Source organism: Schistocerca nitens, chromosome 1 (genome assembly GCF_023898315.1).
Source record: "Schistocerca nitens isolate TAMUIC-IGC-003100 chromosome 1, iqSchNite1.1, whole genome shotgun sequence".
NCBI lineage: Eukaryota > Metazoa > Arthropoda > Insecta > Orthoptera > Acrididae > Schistocerca > Schistocerca nitens.
The window spans coordinates 830995273-831015998 of NC_064614.1; the positions used below are offsets into that span (position 1 = coordinate 830995273).

The window sequence follows — 20726 nt, forward strand, 5'->3', positions numbered from 1 at the left end:
AAAAAAAAACCGCCCAGTCCCTTCCACACAGCCCCCGCTACGTATGTTACCACCTCCTGTGTGTAGTGGACTCCTGACGTATTAAGCAGAACCTGGAAACTCACCACCCGATGGTGCAAGTCAAGGAATCTGCAACCTACACAGTCACAGAACCGCTTGAACCTCTGATTCAGACCCTCCTCTCGGCTCTGCTCCAAAGGACCAGAGTTGGTTCTATCGACTATTGTACAGATAGTGAGCTCTGCCTTAATCTCGGAAGCAAGACTGGCAGCCTTTACCATTTCCGCTAGCCACAGGAAACCAGAGAGAATCTCCTCTGATCCAATGTGACATGTCATCGGTACCGACATGAGTCACCACCTGCAGTTGGCTGCACCCTGTGTTCTTCATAGCATCCGGAAGCACTCTTTCCACATCCAGAATGACTCCCCCGGTATGCACACAGAGTGCACACTGCCTTCATTCCCCTTCTTGGCAGCCATGTTCCTAAGGGGCCCCATCATACGCCTAACATTGGAGCTCCCAACTGCCAGTAAACCCACCCTCTGCGAATGTCCAGAGCTTGCGGGCCAAGAAGCTTCCTCTGGAACAGGGTGGACAACTGCATGCGGCTCAGAGACTTTGTCAGCTACAGATAAAGCCCAAAACTTGTTCGTCAAATGAACCGGGGAGGCCCTACAATCGGCCCCTCATATATTTTTCGCTGCCTGCCAGACTTTGGAATGATCTCCCACTCGACCATGGGTGAGGGTCAACCTCAGTGCAGGCAGTACCTCGAGTGGCCACAGCAGTGGACCGATCGGGGGACATGTAGGATTTGCTCGACATCCCTCACATACCAGTGTCCGATCCCCCATTGTGATGCTTCTTGGCAGCAGCCTCAAGCTGTATGACGGAAGCCAACACAGCCTGGAGCTGTGAGCGAAGGGTCGCCAAATCAGCTCGCATCTGTACACAGCCATCAAAGTTCCTATCCATTTCTGCAGTCGCTACTTTTTGAAGCCCGTAAAAATATGTAACAAACAAATGGTGTACTCTGATTATTTGCAGCAGGAATTCAAAATAATGAAGCAGAGAGAATGGGGAACTGTCTGCTTGCTCTTTATTTTGCTGACCTATGAAGGAGGGACATGCATGCCCACAATCTGGCGACCTACCTTCCCTCAAAGCTTCTAACCTCCATTCTAGCCGTTCCACCCTGTTACATTCCCAGAACACAATTTACTCAGTAAAGTGGCTCTACTGCACCAAGAAAAGATACACAGAGTTGTTCTTAACCCATTTCATTTAACAACTGACAACAATTTAATACCACTAAAACATTATACCCAATAACCTGTGATTTTCGCATCTGCTGCAAAGCAAAAGCTATTAGTCTCAGAGAAAAAAATGAATTGGATCTTTTTTTTTTTTTTTTTGTGGGAAATGTGATGTAGTTTAAACTTGTACTGGGAACATTTTCGCTGGATGCTGTGGTTATCAAGAAAACCCAGAACTACAGCCCCTCCCCCCACCCTACCAGTCAGAATTTTTAATATGTTGTTTGTGACCCCCCGCCAGTACCACTGTTGTTGTTGTGGTCTTTAGTCCTGAGACTGGTTTGATGCAGCTCTCCATGCTACTCTAGCCTGTGCAAGCTTCTTCATCTCCCAGTACTTAGTGCAACCTACATCCTTCTGAATCTGTTTAGTTTACTCATCTCTTGGTCTCCCTCTACAATTTTTACCCTCTACGCTGCCCTCCAATGCTAAATTTGTGATCCCTTGATGCCTCAGAATATGTCCTACCAACCAGTCCCTTCTTCTTGTCAAGTTGTGCCACAAACTTCTCTTCTCCCCAATTCTATTCAATACCTCCTCATTAGTAATGTGATCTATCCATCTAATCTTCAGCATTCTTCTGTAGCACCACATTTCGAAAGCTTCTATTCTCTTCTTGTACAAACTATTTATCGCCCATGTTTCACTTCCATACAAATACTTTCAGAAACGACTTTCAAACACTTAAATCTATATTCGATGTTAACAAATTTCTATCCTTCAGAAAAGCTTTCCTTGCCATTGCCAGTCTACATTTTATATCCTCTCTACTTCGACCATCATCAGTTATTTTGCTCCCCAAATAGCAAAACTCCTTTACTACTTTAAGTGTCTCATTTCCTAATCTAATTCCCTCAGCATCACCCGACTTAATTCGACTACATTCCATTATCCTTGTTTTACTTTTGTTGATGTTCATCTTATATCCTCCTTTCAAGACACTGTCCATTCCATTCAACTGCTCTTCCAAGTCCTTTACTGTCCCTGACAGAATTACAATTACCTTGAAGTTTTTATTTCTTCTCCCTGGATTTTAATACCTACTCCAAATTTTTCTTTTGTTTCCTTTACTGCTTGCTCAATATACAGATTGAGTAACATGGGGGAGAGGCTACAACCCTGTCTCCCTCCCTTCCCAATCACTGCTTCCCTTTCATGCCCCTTGACTCTTACAACTGCCATCTGGTTTCTGTACAAATTGTAAATAGCCTTTCGCTCCCTGTATTTTACCCCTGCCACCATTAGAATTTGAAGGAGAGTATTCCAGTCAACATTGTCAAAAGCTTTCTCTAAGTCTACAAATGCTAAAAATGTAGGTTTGCCTTTCCTTAATCTATTTTCTAAGATAAGTCATACATGTTGACACACGTGTTCCAACATTTCTGCGGAATCCAAACTGATCTTCACCGAGGTCGGCTTCTACCAGTTTTTCCATTCGTCTGTAAAGAATTCACATTAGTATTTTGCAGCTGTGACTTATTACACTGATAGTTCAGTAATTTTCACATCTGGCAACACCCGCTTTCTTTGGGATTGAAAGTATTATATTCTTCTTGAAGTCCGAGGGTATTTCACCTGTCTCATACATCTTGCTCACCAGATGGTAGAGTTTTGTCAGGACTGGCTCTCCCAAGGCCGTCAGTAGTTCCAATGGAATGTTGTCTACTCCCGGGGCCTTGTTTCGACTCAGGTCTTTCAGTGCTCTGTCAAACTCTTCACGCAGTATTGTATCTCCCATTTCATTTTCATCTACATCTTCTACCATTTCCATAATAGTGTCCTCAAGTACATCGCCCTTGTATAGACCCTCTATATACTCCTTCCATCTTTCTGCTTTCCCTTCTTTGCTTAGAACTGGGTTTCCATCTAATCTCGATATTCATGCAAGTGGCTCTCTTTTCTCCAAAGGTCTCTCTAATTTTCCTGTAGGCAGTATCTATCTTACCCCTAGTGAGATAAGCTGCTACATCTTTACATTTGTCCTCTAGCCATCCCTGCTTAGTCATTTTGCACTTCCACTCTACCATCTGGTGAGCAAGATGTACGAGACAGGCGGGCGAAATACCCTCAGACTAAAAGAAGAATATAATAATTCCAATCCCAAAAAAAGCAGGTGTTGACACATGTGAAAATTACCGAACTATCAGTTTAATAAGTTACAGCTGCAAAACAAAGAAAAAATGTTAAAGTATAAAAGTGAAATAATTTCCTTTAGAAAAATATTAATATGTTAACCTTACACAGTTCCCACGGCTTTCCATTATCTTTCACAAGTGATTCAATATATGGATATCAGCAAGGTGATATGAAGCTTTCTTTACATATTCCAGAGTTTTACCACACTCTGCACATGTGTGGTGACTGACAAAAAAATGACCGCCACTGCCATTAATTAATCAAAGAGACGGTATTTTATTTGGCAATTGTTTGTCAAGTCCCCTAAGCAATTTCACCAGATTTCTCTTTTAGTAAATGTGAATCGAACCGCAAGAGTCTCATATTACATCTCTGAGAAACACCTGAAGTTTTGTATTACTAGAGCTAACAATACCACATTCACAGAAAATGATAGTTCATTGTCAATATCAGAAAATCTGTAGACCATTTTGAAAGTTAAGGGGAGTTGGAACGCCCTATCCCAACAATGTTAAACTTAGTGACTTGGCTTCCCTGTATTTCAGGAACCACTGTAGTCATTGACCTGAAACTTTTACAAGACATTAAACTGTATGTTCTGAGTTTACCGAACTACAATAATTGCATTTCAGTCACTGCTTTCAGAAATACAATTTTTTAATTACATGGTTAAAAATTGTGTGTACTTTTTTGTATGTTATCCGAAATAATTTTAATTATACGTAACATTATGTTGTTTTTTTAGTTCAGTAGACTCAGGACATATATGTTATTACTCCCTGATAATTTGGATACTCTACTCGAAGTGGTTTCTGAGATTTAGGGAAAAAGCAACAGAAAATGTAAATTTTCAGGAACGGCTTCCAAAGTTCCAAATGACTGTAACTCACTCAATATATGCTTAATTTTTTATTTTTCATCACTCAGAAGCACCCTGCATCATACTGTATATCATCATCTTGATCTTTTTCCAAGTTTTTTCTTCTTTCTAGACTCCTTAGTGGCCAGCTGTGCTGGATACTCTGCTTTATCAATGTGAACCTTGTCCATCCATTCAAGTTCTCTGATGCAGTTTTAATTCCCATATGCTGTAGCACTTTCACCCTACCAATGTTGCCATAATTAAAAGCAATAACAGCATCACTGACCCCCTACTTTAGTGATTTCATTCCAACAAAAACAGTTTTTGGCAAGCGAGTCCATATAAGATGATTGAACAACTCATTGGGATTTTGAGTCTGACCATGCAGACACTTCTTCAGTAATTCAGGATTTGCCAGGTCTCTGTAAATAGGTTTTACAATATCCATGACTGCTGCTGGGATGGAATGTTTATGGCTGTATGAAGTATTTGGGTACTGGGCATTGCAGTAATTGCACCATGAATCAGGTCCAGGAGGGCAAAGGTGGTGTACTGGTTTTTCATCAGCTGACAGTCTGTGGAAGAAGGTAGCCCATATTGCCTGCTTCATTTTCAACAAATCCTCAGTATTATTTCTAATGGCTGTCCCATAATACTGCTGTAGTTCATCAATCATCAACTTCTTCAACCTGGTGCCCATCTTCTTCTGGACATGACCAATATTTAACCTTTATAACACAGCAATCCACAGCCGTCTATATAAAAAATTGCCAATTTTATTCGGTCTTGAAGTAATGCGCATAAAAATTTTAACATTTTCATCTGGTGTAGATTATATTTAAAAAATGAGATGAGAATACAAAAATATGAAATTTTTTTTTTTCCATTCTAACTCCCCTTAATTGAATGTAGAGTATCTATCCATGAAAGTATTCTTGAACTGTGGATTTTCTTGTTGCATATACTCACACTCCCTCTTTCCTAAGAGTTACAGACAAGATTTATCACTAAATTAGTGTCACATCCTAATAGCAGTGTACAGAAAGAAGAAAAAGGAAGATTGGGGACCAACTTCTCATTATTAACACAGTTATTAGAGACAGAGTGCAACCTTGGAATGGCCAAGGAGAGGAAGGAAACTGACTGAGCCCTCTTTACAGGAGCCATGCTGGCCATCACAGTGAGTGAGGTAGGCCTACCTAAATCTATATTGCAAGGAGGGAATTCCAAGCCTACTCCTCCCATAGGAAATCCACTGTTTTAACCACGGCACCAAGTTGCTCAGTGCGCAGGGAAGAGGACTCACTCTTATCTGCCACATGTTCTGTAATTAGTCTGATCTTGTATCAGTGATGTCAATGTAACGACCAATCAGGCAGAAAATGTATTCAGTATTTATCATACAAACTATTTCAGAATATTCTCAGGTAGTATCATGATCTAAAAGTGTGTCTGTAAGATAACCAAGTGCGAAGAGATGTTAACTGAATTAAAGTTCTACTTTAAAAGGTTCAGGGTGAAAGCAATCATTTGGTTTGAATGTGATTTTATATATTGAATTAGGCAAAATCTGGGCTGGGTCCACTGACACCAGTAAGCCTGTTAATCAGCCACTGATGAGAACTCCACTGATCACTCACTCAGTATCATCACCCTGGTGTTGCAAAGCTCAACCACATCTTTCACCTGCTTTTCAACTACATCTGTTGAGTTCCGCCGGCAACCCTGCCTACAGAACACTCACTATCTGTCTGTCTCAGAAATTATCTGAATGTGACAGAATTGGTAGATATGAAGTACATGTACAGACAAAAAAATGATTACAATTACAGAAAAATTGGATGATATACACTCCTGGAAATTGAAATAAGAACACCGTGAATTCATTGTCCCAGGAAGGGGAAACTGTATTGACACATTCCTGGGGTCAGATACATCACATGATCACACTGACAGAACCACAGGCACATAGACACAGGCAACAGAGCATGCACAATGTCGGCACTAGTACAGTGTATATCCACCTTTCGCAGCAATGCAGGCTGCTATTCTCCCATGGAGACGATCGTAGAGATGCTGGATGTAGTCCTGTGGAACGGCTTGCCATGCCATTTCCACCTGGCGCCTCAGTTGGATCAGCGTTCGTGCTGGACGTGCAGACCGCGTGAGACGACGCTTCATCCAGTATCAAACATGCTCAATGAGGACAGATCCGGAGATCTTGCTGGCCAGGGTAGTTGACTTACACCTTCTAGAGCATGTTGGGTGGCACGGGATACATGCGGACGTGCATTGTCCTGTTGGAACAGCAAGTTCCCTTGCCGGTCTAGGAATGGTAGAACGATGGGTTCGATGATGGTTTGGATGTACCGTGCACTATTCAGTGTCCCCTCGACGATCACCAGTGGTGTACGGCCAGTGTAGGAGATCGCTCCCCACACCATGATGCCGGGTGTTGGCCCTGTGTGCCTCGGTCGTATGCAGTCCTGATTGTGGCGCTCACCTGCACGGCGCCAAACACGCATACGACCATCATTGGCACCAAGGCAGAAGCGACTCTCATCGCTGAAGACGACACGTCTCCATTCGTCCCTCCATTCACGCCTGTCGCGACACCACTGGAGGCGGGCTGCACGATGTTGGGGCGTGAGCGGAAGACGGCCTAACGGTGTGCGGGACCGTAGCCCAGCTTCATGGAGACGGTTGCGAATGGTCCTCGCCGATACCCCAGGAGCAACAGTGTCCCTAATTTGCTGGGAAGTGGCGGTGCGGTCCCATACGGCACTGCGTAGGATCCTACGGTCTTGGCATGCATCCGTGCGTCGCTGCGGTCCGGTCCCAGGTCGACGGGCACGTGCACCTTCCGCCGACCACTGGCGACAACATCGATGTACTGTGGAGACCTCACGCCCCACGTGTTGAGCAATTCGGCGGTACGTCCACCCGGCCTCCCGCATGCCCACTATACGCCCTCGCTCAAAGTCCGTCAACTGCACATACGGTTCACGTCCACGCTGTCGCGGCATGCTACCAGTGTTAAAGACTGCGATGGAGCTCCGTATGCCACGGCAAACTGGCTGACACTGACGGCGGCGGTGCACAAATGCTGCGCAGCTAGCGCCATTCGACGGCCAACACCGCGGTTCCTGGTGTGTCCGCTGTGCCGTGCGTGTGATCATTGCTTGTACAGCCCTCTCGCAGTGTCCGGAGCAAGTATGGTGGGTCTGACACACCAGTGTCAATGTGTTCTTTTTTCCATTTCCACGAGTGTATATTCAAGAGAGAGAGCTTCACGAATTGAGTAAGTCAGTAATGGGGTGGTCTCCTTCTTGACCTTATGCAAGCAGTTGTTTGATTTGGCACTGGAGGGACAGAGTTGTTGGATGTCATTCTGAGGGACATCATGCAAAATTCTGTCCGATTGGCGCATTAGATTGTAACAATCCCGAGTTGGTTGGATGGACCTACCCATAATGCTTCAAATGTCCTCAATTGGGGAGAAATCTGGCGATCTTTCTGGCCAATGTAGGGTTCGGCAAGCATGACAACAAGCAGTAGAAACTCTACCTGTTTGTGGGCAGGCCCTGCCTTGCTGAAATTAAGCCCAAGATTGCTTCAACAAAGGGCAACAAAATGAGGCATAGAATATTGTTAACATATTGCTATGCTGTAACAGTGCTGTGAATAACAACCAAAGGAGTCCTGCAGTGAAAAGAAATGGCTCCTGAGGCCATTACTCTTCGTTGTCAGGCCATATGGTGGGCGAGAATTGGATTGGTATCCCACCACTGTCCAGGGCATCTCCACACACAACTTTGCTGGTTATCAGGCCTCAATTCCAAGCAGGAGTCGTCAGTCTTCAACCCTGCTTCTAACTGAGCCTCAATGACCTGTAAAGACTTGCCTGAAGATGTGATGGACAGTGGTGGGATACCAGCCTCACTGTCACCTGCCATAAGGTTCAACAATGAGGAATGATGGTCTGGGGTGTCATTTCTTTTCACAGCAGGACCCCTTCACTTGTCAATCCACGGCACCCTTACAGCACAGTGGTAAGTCGACAATATTCTATGCACCATTTTGTTGCCCTTCATGGCAAGCCATCCTAGGCTTACATTCCAGCAAGATAAAGTCCACATACATACGACAAGAGTTTCAAATGCTTGTGTTTGTGCTTCCCAAAAACTACCTTGGCCAGCAAGGGAACATTTGCAGCATTCGGGGTAGGGCTCTCCCAGCAGCTCAGGATTTTGACAATTTAATGCACCAACTCGACAGAATTTTGCATGATATTCCTCAGAATGACATACAACAACTCTATCCCTCAATACCAAGTCAAATAACTGCTTGCTTACAGTCCAGAGTGAGACCACCACTTGCTCTATTTGTGAAGCTCTTTCTCTTGAATAAATCATCCAAATTTTCTGGGTACTTGTCCATCCCTATTTCTATCCTGCTCCCAATTCTGCACCCCATGGGCCATTCCCTTGTGAGTGACCCATGTGTAAGACGTGTCCCACACACCCTACACCCACCCACCACCCATCACTTTCTACTGCAGTTTAATCATGGGTGCTTCCTACCCTATAAAAGGCAGAGCCACAAGTGAAAGCAGCCTGTTATATATTAGCCGTGCTGAAATTAATGTGCAGCATTCAATGTGGCTATGACATGTAACCAACTGTCTACTGCTATGCACCACACCACAAAAAAGTTCAACAGTTGCTTCACTACACAAGCCATTTGGATACTCTCTTCCAGCATTACTTTATCTGAACTATGGTGGTGAGAATTCTTTCTACAGCATATCCTATGCTCACACAATCCCCTTGGCCTAAAACTACACTAACTTGTTTCCTAGTGCCTCACCTTCCCTTTCCCCTGCTCTCTTCTGTTCTTCTGTCCCCATTTCTTCCCTGCTTCAGATTGTGTACTGCCTTCTTTCATCACTCTTCCTCCCCCCTCCCCCAACAATGTGGACATTTTCTCTCACCCACCTCCAGTTCATTTCTACTACATGTTTCAATGAGACACACCTTAGTCACCCATAGGTGATTGTCTGTCTTTCATTTCTTTTACACATTTAACAATAAAGAATTAGATGTTGTAAATAAACTATACTCTAACACCCACAAACAGACCAAATCATGGGACAATATAGTATCAGTCATAGAAAGCTCTACTAGATAGAGTGACTAGATCTCATCAGAAACAGGACCAACTGACGAGGATAACCAGTGCACGGAGAATAAAGCCTAAAATGAAATGAAAAGAATCAATACATTGCATTTAAGAATTTACAATTTAACATTTTGTCTAATTTCTTCCTTTAAGAATATCTAATCTTTAATCAATGAACATTTCCTGTTCTTCAACAAAAATTATGTCATCAATACATTGTAAAGCACTGCTCCTTCCACATATGAGTTCAAAGCCTTAATCAGTGTGCTGCTTCACTCTCTCATCATCTGGGACAGTTTCCAGCCTCTGGCCGAGTCTGTATGGAACATAGGCCTCCCCATCATCTTCTGTCTTGCCACCATCTGTCTGTCTTCACCTTGGTCCAGTCTTCTCCTTTCTTCTGGACGCATTCCTCTACTCCTTTCAGCCATCTGTCTCTCGGTCTTCCTCTTGGTCTCTTTCCAACAATGGCTTGGTTCAAATGGCTCTGAGCACTATGGGACTTAACTTCTGAGGTCATCAGTCGCCTAGAACTTAGAACTAATTAAACCTAACTAACCTAAGGACATCACACACATCCATGCCCGAGGCAGGATTCGAACCTGCGACCGTAGCGGTCGCTCGGCTCCGGACTGTAGTGCCTAGAACCGCGCGGCCACTCTGGCCGGCGGTCTCTTTCCGTCCAGTTTTATCTCGTGTATCCTCCTGGGTATCCTCTTCTCCAATATTCTCTTACCATGTCCATACCATCTCAGCCTTGATTTCTCTATCTCCTCCTGTAATGGTTCCACCTTCATTAGCTCACTGATCCTCTCATTTCTTAACCTGTCTATCTTTGTCACTCCAATACTGTTTCTCAAGAATTTCATATCACTAGCTTGTACTTTGCTTTTCTCTCTTCCTTTCATAACCCAGGTTTCTGATGCAAATGTCATGATTGGTACGTAGCATGACCGGTATATAACCTTTTTACTGATTTGGGGTACATCCTTGTTCCATATCATGTTTCTGACACTCTTCCGAAATGCTTCTGCTTTTCTCCCCCGCTCGTTTATTTCTCTGTAGTTTTTTCCATCTTCCTGTATCAGACTTCCTACATATTTGAAACTCTCCACTCTCCTCAATTGTTCCTCTCAACGAAGGAAAATGAGAAACTGAATAATTTGCAATTTTGCATAATGCTCTAACCTACATATCAATATGATTTTAGGTACACATTATGTATGTTACAATACTTTGAGCTTGAAAGTGTCACATTTGTTGTGTCCAAAATTCAATGAACACAAAATGTATAATTATAATGAACAGTCACTCATACTTTTAACATGGTCATATTTTGAGTTAGATTTTATAGCCTGAAATGATTGTACCAAATCAATGTCCTTAGAAAATCTACGCATTGTCATTCAAGTTTATAACTGAGGTGCTGCAACATCATTCCACGCAGTGCAGTGGATGAAATGAATTAACTGTTAATATTTGTTGTGATGACGGTAACCATATTACCATTTTTAATATTTTTTCCTTTTGTTGAAGTACCAGTGTCAGGTAACTACGTAGGAAAACAAAGGGAAGACAAAATAATTTCAGGGCTGAGGAAAAAATGAAAAGGGAAACTAGCAGATAGAATTTTGGACAGACCAACAATTTCACACTTGGTTTACGAATCATGAACAAATGTTGTATGTCTGGAAAATAACAGGAAATAATAGAAGGTTTAAAATAATTATATAAAGGTAAAAACATATATTTTGAAACTATATTTTAAATTGTAAAATATTTCCAGTTGAAAATGGTGATTCTGGCCACACTTTACTGGTTATGAGCTGCTGATTAACACTGAAGGAACTGAAGAAATTAAATTAATGGGCATTGGATATGTTAAAAATCAAAGGTTATTGAAAATATGAAAGTTGGTATTAAGGCAACAACTTAATGAAATAGGGAAGAGAAATACAACAGAAGAATGGTTAGCTTCGAGGTGTAAAACAGTACAGGCCGTAGAGGAACAATACAAAACTTTGGATAATACAGAGGTACTGAATTTAATTGGGGAAAGGAGAAAACATAAAAATGAAGTAGAACAAAAGAGAAGAAGCTGCATAGATATTTAGAGCTCACATGGAAAACCAATACCGACAAACAGCTCTCTTTAATATTCTCGATAGCTTTAGGATTTGAAAATCAGTGCCCCAACTTCAATTTCCTACAGTAATTATCATAAAAACTTGAAGGTTGGAAAATTTCCACACACTGTTATGCATATAATCTTTCTAGCTTATTAGCAAGGATGCCAGTAGTTGAATGTGTAGTGCAGATGTTTAGTAACTGCATGGTCTCTGGTTTGAGTCTCGCTGGCAGCAACTTTTTTCTTTACTTTTATTGCATTCTGGTTTTATTATCAAATGAAACTTTAATTAACAAACATTGAATCATAATGTTTTAATAAACATCAAATCTTTAATTTTAATTACTTGCCAAATGAAAACAAACTTAAGTTTCATGCAACCAAGTGGAATGTCCTATTGTTAAATAAACAAACATATCAATAACTCTGTTATGACCAAATCATGAAGGGTTGCCAGGAAAACTAAAAACGTCCATCTAGGTATGAATATAGCAGTAAGCCTGTTAACTTAAGATTGATATAGATCACCAGTCGCTTTCCCTGGTTCGGTATGTGGTCATATGCATTAAGGAACTGGTGATGTCACACTCCCTGATTGTGAACTGGACACTAAAAGCAATGCAGTCTCGAATCACCTGTAAGCAAACGGGCTCAAACACAATACACAGAGGCCACCAGTCAACAAACAGGGCAGAATTCCAGCCAGCAGCAAAGGTCAACACTGCCTTAGATAATTGCCAGCCAACAGCAAAAAGTATGTGGGTGAGTATACTCAAAAAAGTTCATAATACTAGACTATGGTGAGTGGCTTTCTTTGCAAATTTGCCTACATGTACCTATACCTGGTTGTCACTTTCACTGTGATGAGTAACTAACCCAAGGGTTCAACTGGAACAACAGACACTGGCTCCTCTCACCTTAGGGTTCGATTGGAGCAATAGAAACTGGCTCCTTTCACAATTCTTGCTCTGAAATACTGTGTGTTATTATGTGTACCCAATTCTGAATAACGTGTTAGGCTGATGTGGCCATTCATCCTAATAATTGGTTAATAGTAGGGTGAGGTTCCAAGTCTCATCTTTCTTTTACAAGCACGTTAAATGGATCTTAGTACTCAAGTGATAAAACAGTGTCTGTGTTTTTGGGCAGATTCATGTAAACATGTGAAAAAGCATCAAAAGCAGACCAAAAGCCAATCCCTAGCATTCTTTGCTTATTAACACCACAACTATCTCCTTAGCCTGACATCCCAGTCATTTTATACAGACCCCAACCACAGAGACCTGAAAAATCTCAGCTTCACCCCTGTCGCCATCTCACTCCTATGCATAGGTGCTCGTGTGCCCGACACTGATGACCTCAAATACTACGTCACCTCCAATCTGATTGATAGATTCATAGCTAGTATGTTGTGATCCACATTGGGGTATGAGATATAAACTGATGCCAGGTATGGGATCCAGATTTTGATACCTGGATGCACACTTTAACTACAAAGTAAAGTGCCTCAAGAGTATGAAAGGTAGGATTTTCTCTGAGGAGATCTCGTAAGCCTAGTCTTATGACAAATAAGCTTCAGCTTTCAAGGTAGATCACATACAATGGTGATGAAGAAGAATAAGAAGTTGTCGGAGATTGTCTACTGTCCCGTGTTTTAGAGTTATGAGACAGCTGCTAGCAGGGCACTGCAGTGAATTGTGGAGCGTGCTTTACCCAGCAAAATGCCAGCTGAGTTCGGGACCAATTACACTCAAGTCAGTGGCAATTGCATGCTGACAACATCACATTCTAATGTTATGCCTTCATGAGATGCCAATGTAGCACTTTCTGCCTGACCAACAAAAGTGGTGAATTAATTCACAACACAGTGTAATAATGAGGTCTACGGCTAGAGTTGACATACTGCAGCACGAACTCTGGAAAGCTCCCAGGGAGTAAGGAGTGAATCAGAGATTCCAAGGATCCAAGCTCTAATTGGTAAGTTGGTGCAAGCAGTATTCATAAAGTGAATCAAGGATTCTAGGATTAAAACATTTGTGAGAGCAAGAGGAGATGATGTAACATTTACGCAAGCGGCGTATCTGATACTAAAAGAAGAAGTCTCAATTGCCTCTTGTAAGGGAAAGTCCGGCAAATTCAGCCTTCCATGGGATTACATTTTAAATATAGGAGAAGAGGCCATCACAAAAAGAACTGCACTATGGAGAGAAGCGTAAAGAAAATAGACACCGAACAGTTGAGTTGCAGTAGAAACTGATACCCAGTCCTCAGACACCACTGAGATTCATAGTTTGAACACTATGCAGAGGTTATTACAGGGAAGTTGGAAGCATACAATTGAAAGTGTGTCATTGAAGCAAGCACCAAGTGATAAGACAAGACCTGTGATATGTTACGTTTGTAAAGAACAAGGACACTTATCCTGCACTATAATTCCAAGACTACACTAGCAAGTATGAGGACTAAGAAACTGGGAAATGAAAGGAAGGCGTGAGTATGCAGTGAATTGGTGCCACAAAACTGCACTCAGTAGACTACAAGGGCAAGAATGACTTCATAAACACAAGATGTGCAGAGGGACACGTGGGAATCACAAGTATCATAGTAGATTGTGCTTCTCATATTTGCACAATAAAGGAGTCAGCACTGAAGAGTACAATAGGCAGTAGAGATGGGCAAACTCTTTCATCCTTGGGAACTAGTTCACTGCTGATCGTTATTTTTTGGAAACCGTTCATTTTTACTTGTTCACCGTTCCTTTGTGCTTGGTATATGGTTCTTATGAAAAAATGAAAACTAGAAGTGTAGGTGACTGAAGGATGGAGGGCACCAAGAGGGGGCACTTGCCTCCCCCCTGCAGTATAGAGTTTCTATTCATTACAGAATTCTTACACACTTTTATTTCTGTGATTCTGCAGAACCTCTCGTTCAGCCAACTGTAGCATTGTGTGGCTGATCGCAGGGAAATAATATAGGGTGGCGCACGGAAAACTGGCCCCGAGTACAGACTGCTTGCCAATTACGGACAATGTGTTGCCCGTTACGAGCAGATACAACAAACAGACAAACATGTAATAATTAGGCAGTGAAGAAATAACAAGCTAATGCAAGCAACAATGGCGAAATAATCGATGACGATATGTAGAGAGCTGGAGAAGAGAACATGAAAATCTCACGCGACGTGCATGGGCTATAGCACATGTAGTTGGGGGCTGTTTCCCAACTTAATAGACCACAAGTGTCTTGTATAAAATTCTTCGTTTCAACTTCCACTACATAGCTATGCTACATTGTCACAATAATTGTTTACATCCTATATATACTTCACGTTGTCTCTGAGTTCGTAGGCGAAGTAGACTTTATGGAAGCATAAAATAAAATGTGGTTCTCTCATCATGCTTGCGTCACATGCTTAGTAAAAATTAGGTTTTTATGTTCCATTATTAATGTTAATGCAGCAATAATAATAATGATAATAATAATTACTATTATTATTATTAAGTTCACAGTAGTAAAGTTTTTGGTTTGAAAGCTCCTTCTGAACAAATGTTTTTGAGATAATAAGTAAATACGATTCTATGGCAATCTATGTCTTTTGAAACGGAGAGGCACCGCTTTTCCTACTGAGCCAAAATGACCCACAACCCACTTCTTTTTTTCCAAAGAAACCAAACTAGCAGGTAATGGAAATTGGAAACAAACTTAAAAATAATTAGAGCCTTCCTAAATGTAATGTTTTGTATATGAAAGATACACAAAAATCGTTGTATATGAATTTTCTTACACTAAAAATTAAGCAAATTATTGAAAGTTAGTTGCTAAATCAAGTCGATGAAACCAAAAAATATATGAAAAAAACTTGCCTTGTTATAAGTATGTCTTCTGCTGTTCATCGATATAATGAAGTGAGTTGATATGCCCTTTTGTTACCTGAAAAGACGTACCTATTACATACAACGTAATTTTTATGTAATTTACGTTGCGGACGCTGAATAGCCAGACCCAAGTGCAAGAACAGTTTGGAACACATGTAAAATAGGCAAGCGCAGTGAACGAAACGAACAACTGGATACTGAACTAACTAGGAGCAGTAGGCAGTGGAACTGCCACAGGTGGTCATGTGAAGAACGACGAGTGCAGCCGAGACTGAGGCGAGCACGCGACCGAGGCTGGAACGAGAACTGCCGAAGTGACCGCCGCAACCGAAGTGAACTGGAGAACTATGAACCAATCTTTCATCGTTCCCAGGAACTATTAGTATACCGCTGTGACCGAAGTGAACTATGAACTGATCGTTCCTTGGAATTCGTTCCTCGGTCCTTTCGTTCATCTTGGTGAACCGTTCCTTTGCACCCGTTTGTTCGCGAACTACCCATCTCTAATAGGCAGTAACACTAATAAGACAATGAAGCTGAAAGGCATCATGAAAGAAATAACAGAGACTTGGAGCTGAAATGTTAGTGTGATAGTAGATGTGTCGAACACACAAGTTTTACACAATAGGGGACAAGTTAGGTGTACTGTATGAAGGAATCTTAGGCAGCGACTTCTGCACAAGTTGAAAATTAATCATACACTACACAATAAAGAGGCTCTGGGTCGAAGTCAGACCAGTGTGTTTACAAACATAACAGGAACCAAACCGTCAAATCTTGCAGATTAGCTTAGAGCTGTGAAAAGAGATGCTGTGTCCTTTGGGGAGCTGAAACAAATGGGTCCCGAAGCAAATGTGACAGAGCACCTTTAGGAATCAAGGCAGGATTGGAAATAGATCTGCAAGAGAAGAGGGACCTTTGGAGGGAGGAACCGGAATAAATCGGAAGCAATAGGGTGCCACATATAAGGGAAATGAGGAACGAAGTTGGGCAGCCAACACAAAGGAAAGAGTGCCTGCGTAACTTTATATGAATTGGAAAAGCTTTTACAGATCAAGGTGCAAACCACAGATCTGACCAAGAGATGCAAATGAGCATATATTTGCCTTCAGTACTGGTAACCATACGGTGGCATTAGAGTCAAAAGTATTTTGAGTACCACAGAAGAAGAAGTTACACGGAATGCCCCGAGGTGAAGATAGGCACAGCACCCATCATGGCAAAAGGTGAGGAACACCATATGTAGTATAGTTTCAGTGGACTGGGAGATGAGGTCACGAGTTAGCAGATTAAAGGAAAAAAAAAAAGCCTTCTATAATTGAACTATATATTGTTGTATATCATGAATTACCAGGAGAACCAGCTATAGCCACCTGAAGATAGGAAGAAACTGACAAGGAAGAACGAAACAACCACCAACCAGTGATTACTGAAGAGGAGGAACCAGCTATTTTGAAACAATTTCATTACTTGCCCATTCATGAGCACCAAGGGATCAGCTGCAAATATGACCATCTTAAAAGGTATACATCATGGAGACACGCGAAGAAAGACGTAGAAGAGTACATTTAAAATTGCGAGAGTTGTCAGAAGAACAAAAGTATGCGAATAAGGACAAGATGCCCTAAGTGCTGATCAAAATACCTAACCAGGTACTTGCTCGTTGTGATACTGGTGTGGTTGGTTTGCTTCAGAGAACAGAGAAAGGGAACACACACAACCTAATGTTTCAGTAGGCCCTCATGAAATTCATCAAGCCCTACAGCACAACTGGATGCCGATAACAGTGCAGATCTTGATGCAGAAAGTAATCTGGAAGTATAGAATATCATCACTATTATTAAGTGACCAAGGGTCAAATTATTTATTAAGCACCTAGGTTCACACATTTTAAGTAACATCCTAAAGAGTTTGTCGTTTATTGAACATTGAGAAAAGTCATTCTTGTGCATACCATTTGCAGACGAACAGAACACTTGAAAGAACACATCAAACTCTTAACAGAATATCTATGTTATTATGTGGGAATGAAGAAAGAAGACTGGGATGAATGACTGAATTTTGTCACTTTTGTGTATAACACTATGTCTCATTCATTAACTAGTGTTATCCATTCGAGCTATTGTTCAGCACAGTATGCAGTATTTCCAGGCCCTGCAGCAGGATCCAGCCAAAGAACAATACAAATGTAATGGTTATGTAATAGAACTTTAGATCAGGGTGCCCCATATGCATCAGATGGCAATGAGCATTCATAAGGAATGTAAAGAGAAGAATATGGGATACCATGATAACAGGAAAAATGCTAAGGAATTTAAGGCAGGTGATGGAGTATTATTACATGATGAAAGCGTGAGAAGAGGACAGACAAGAAGTTAACAACTCTCTGGAGAGAACCTTTTCATGTTTTAAGGATCCATGGACCAAATGCAATGCTTCAATTAACGAATAAGAAGATTGAAGCAGTTATTTTTACTTTAGAGCTGTCAGGATGTGATAAAATCAAGTTGACAAGCTCTGAAACACGAGGAGATACAACAGCCTCAATTCTATCTTGCAACTGATTAAAGTGGGTGTTACGTAAGTATTGCAACACCAAGGCTATAGGAGGAAGACATTGTGATCAGTCCTAGAAGACAGCCCTGGTCAGTTTGCCTCTTTAGCCTAACTTTAGCAACAGTAGTAGACATGAGGGATAGGACAGCATATGTATGAGGTAGTGAATAATTTAGGTATACATAAAAGATTAGTAGATACCAAGAAATCCAGCTGGGAATCACACATTTCCACCTATGCATTAGTAATCACCACCGTCCTCATAACTCCAGGAATGAATCTTCGATATATCAAACTCAGCATCCATTGCAGAAAATTGCAAGGAAAAAAGTGTTACAATCATGTGCCTGGGAATCAAAATCACGCTCATGGAAAAACCTCACAAGAATGCTCCTAAAAGTTCAATTCTTCCTAAACCCAATGGTTTGTCACCAGATCGCAGATGGAGGATGAAAAAGATGCGATTACATATTGTGCAAATTTGTGTTTCAGGGATGGATTAACTGTATTAACAGAAAAACCTTTGTATCTGTATTTACATGTTTAAGATAAATAAAAACATATATATTTATGTATGTATACTATGTACACACCTATCTCACAAGAAGTGCTCTCATAAGTTAAATTATCCCTAACCACAATGCTTCAATATAAAAAGTACAAGTTGTATAAGAAATAATTATAAATTAGTTCTTAAAATTTGGGGACAAATCTTCCCCTGGGATGAAGGTGTAATGATTGAAGCATAAAGGATTGCCAGAATAATAATAATGATGATAAAGGTCATCAAGGTAGGAATATTAGCAGTACACCTTGTAACGGACTGGTACAGACAGCGCCAATTGCTTTTGCCAGTTTGATGTGTGGTCCTATGCCATCTCACTCCTGCACAGAGCCGCTCACATGCCACAGACGGATGATCTCAAATCATATGTCACCTCAAATCTGACTGAGATATGTTGCGACCAACATCAGGTTATGACAATACTTCTCAATTTGTAGAATAAAAAAAAAGTATTTTATCTTCTATTTGATGTGTGGCATTTTGGTACCAAATTTTTATTTTTTGTGACTACTCAGACTTTCATGTACTCAGTAATTAAAAATAAAAATATGTTATTTTATTAAAATTATGATTCAATATGTGTAATCTAACATTTCCATTTTATAATAAAACAAAACTAAAAGTGAAAGAAGCTGCTGCTAGTGAGATTTGAACCAGATACTTACATTACACACTCAGTTGATACGATAAAAATGTTTGATACTTAACAGCACTCAGAAATGTTCCAATTTTCAGAGGCAATTATTTCGAGATTTTTTTATGTCCAGGCAGTGACCTTCAAATCCTGTAAGTCTGTAAGTGTGAAGAAAATCCATGAGAGCTTGTCCTTATGAATAGTCTCAAAGTTCCAAAACAGGGTAACAATCCCAGCTCCCAAGAAGGCCGATGCCAAAATATGTAAATATTGCCAAACAATCAATTAAAAAAAAATGGTTGCAAAATATTACCAAGAATTGTTTACTGAAGAATGGAAGGACTAGAAGGGTCCTGAAGGAACACCAATCTGTGGTCCAGAAAAACATACAAACACAGAAGGCAATAAGTCTATGATTTACCTTAGAAAATAGGTTAAAGAAATGCAAACCTACATTCAAAAACACTGATTTAGTGAAAGAATTTGACAAAGTTGACTAGAATACATTCTTTGAAATTCTGAAGGCAGCAGAGATAAAGTACAGAGACTGTAACGTTATCTACAACTTGAATATAAACCAGACTACAGTCATAAAAGTTTAAAGACATGAAAGTGAAGCAGTAATGGAGAAAGGAATTATACAGGATTGTAGCCCATCCATTACTCTATTCAATCTGTATATTGAGCTAGTAGTAAAGGAAACCAAGGAGAAATTTAGGAAAGGGATTAAAGTTCAGGGAGAAGAAACAAAAACTTTAAACTTCATGCAAGACATTCTAATTACGACACAGATAGCAACAGGTCTTTGAAGATTCTGTTTAGAATATTTCTGTTTAGAATGGATGTCTTGAATACTGATTTCAGTATTAACAGCTAGAAAAGTAAAACAAGGATATGGAATGTAGTAGATTTGAATCAGGTGATGCAGAGGGAAGCAGATTACTTAATGAGGCTAGTAGTGAGAAAGTTTTGTTATCTGAGCAGCAAAATAATTTAAGGCTGAAGTGAATAGGATAAAAAAAAAAAAAACAGTCTGGCCATAAATAAACAAACAAATAAAAGGCTGAAAACAGAGGAATATGTTAAAATCAAATATAAAATTATGACTTAGGAAGCCATTTTCTGGAAGTATTTGCCTGGATTGTAACCCTATATGGATGTGGAATATATACGATAAACATAACGTCAACAGAACAGAAGCTTTGAAATGTAGTGCTGCTGAAGACTGCTCAAGAATATATTGGTTTATCTAATGACGAGGTACTGAATCAAGTCAGGAGAAAAGAAATGTATGTCATAACTTGACAACAAGAATGAGACAACTTAATAGGTCACATCTTGAGACAAATATCTCACGACTGCCATATTTAGTAGTGTCTCCCGCATACAGGAAACACAAAGTTGGGTTGGGTCTTTACCCTTTCACCATGGCTGACAATTTGTTTTTCATGTGAAGGAAATGTAGGAAGA

At 40.8% G+C, this 20726-nt stretch overlaps 1 protein-coding gene across 7 annotated transcripts in view; it reads right to left on the bottom strand.

The window, feature by feature from the left end:
* LOC126262937 (E3 ubiquitin-protein ligase COP1-like) overlaps positions 1-20726 on the bottom strand; it is a 45563-nt gene that overhangs the window by 12379 nt on the left and 12458 nt on the right. The window contains exons 1-2 of one of the 7 annotated variants that reach the window (XM_049959892.1): positions 19288-19303; positions 15490-15556 (exon numbers count right to left, since the gene is read on the bottom strand). The exons of 3 other annotated variants lie outside the window; for them this stretch is intronic. In XM_049959892.1, the coding sequence (XP_049815849.1) occupies positions 15490-15519 (30 nt within the window). In that variant the 5' untranslated portion in view covers positions 15520-15556; positions 19288-19303. Of the gene's footprint in view, positions 1-15489; positions 15557-19287; positions 19415-20726 lie in introns of those variants that run through there. 3 more of the 7 variants (XM_049959901.1, XM_049959923.1, XM_049959915.1) reach the window with 3 other exon arrangements.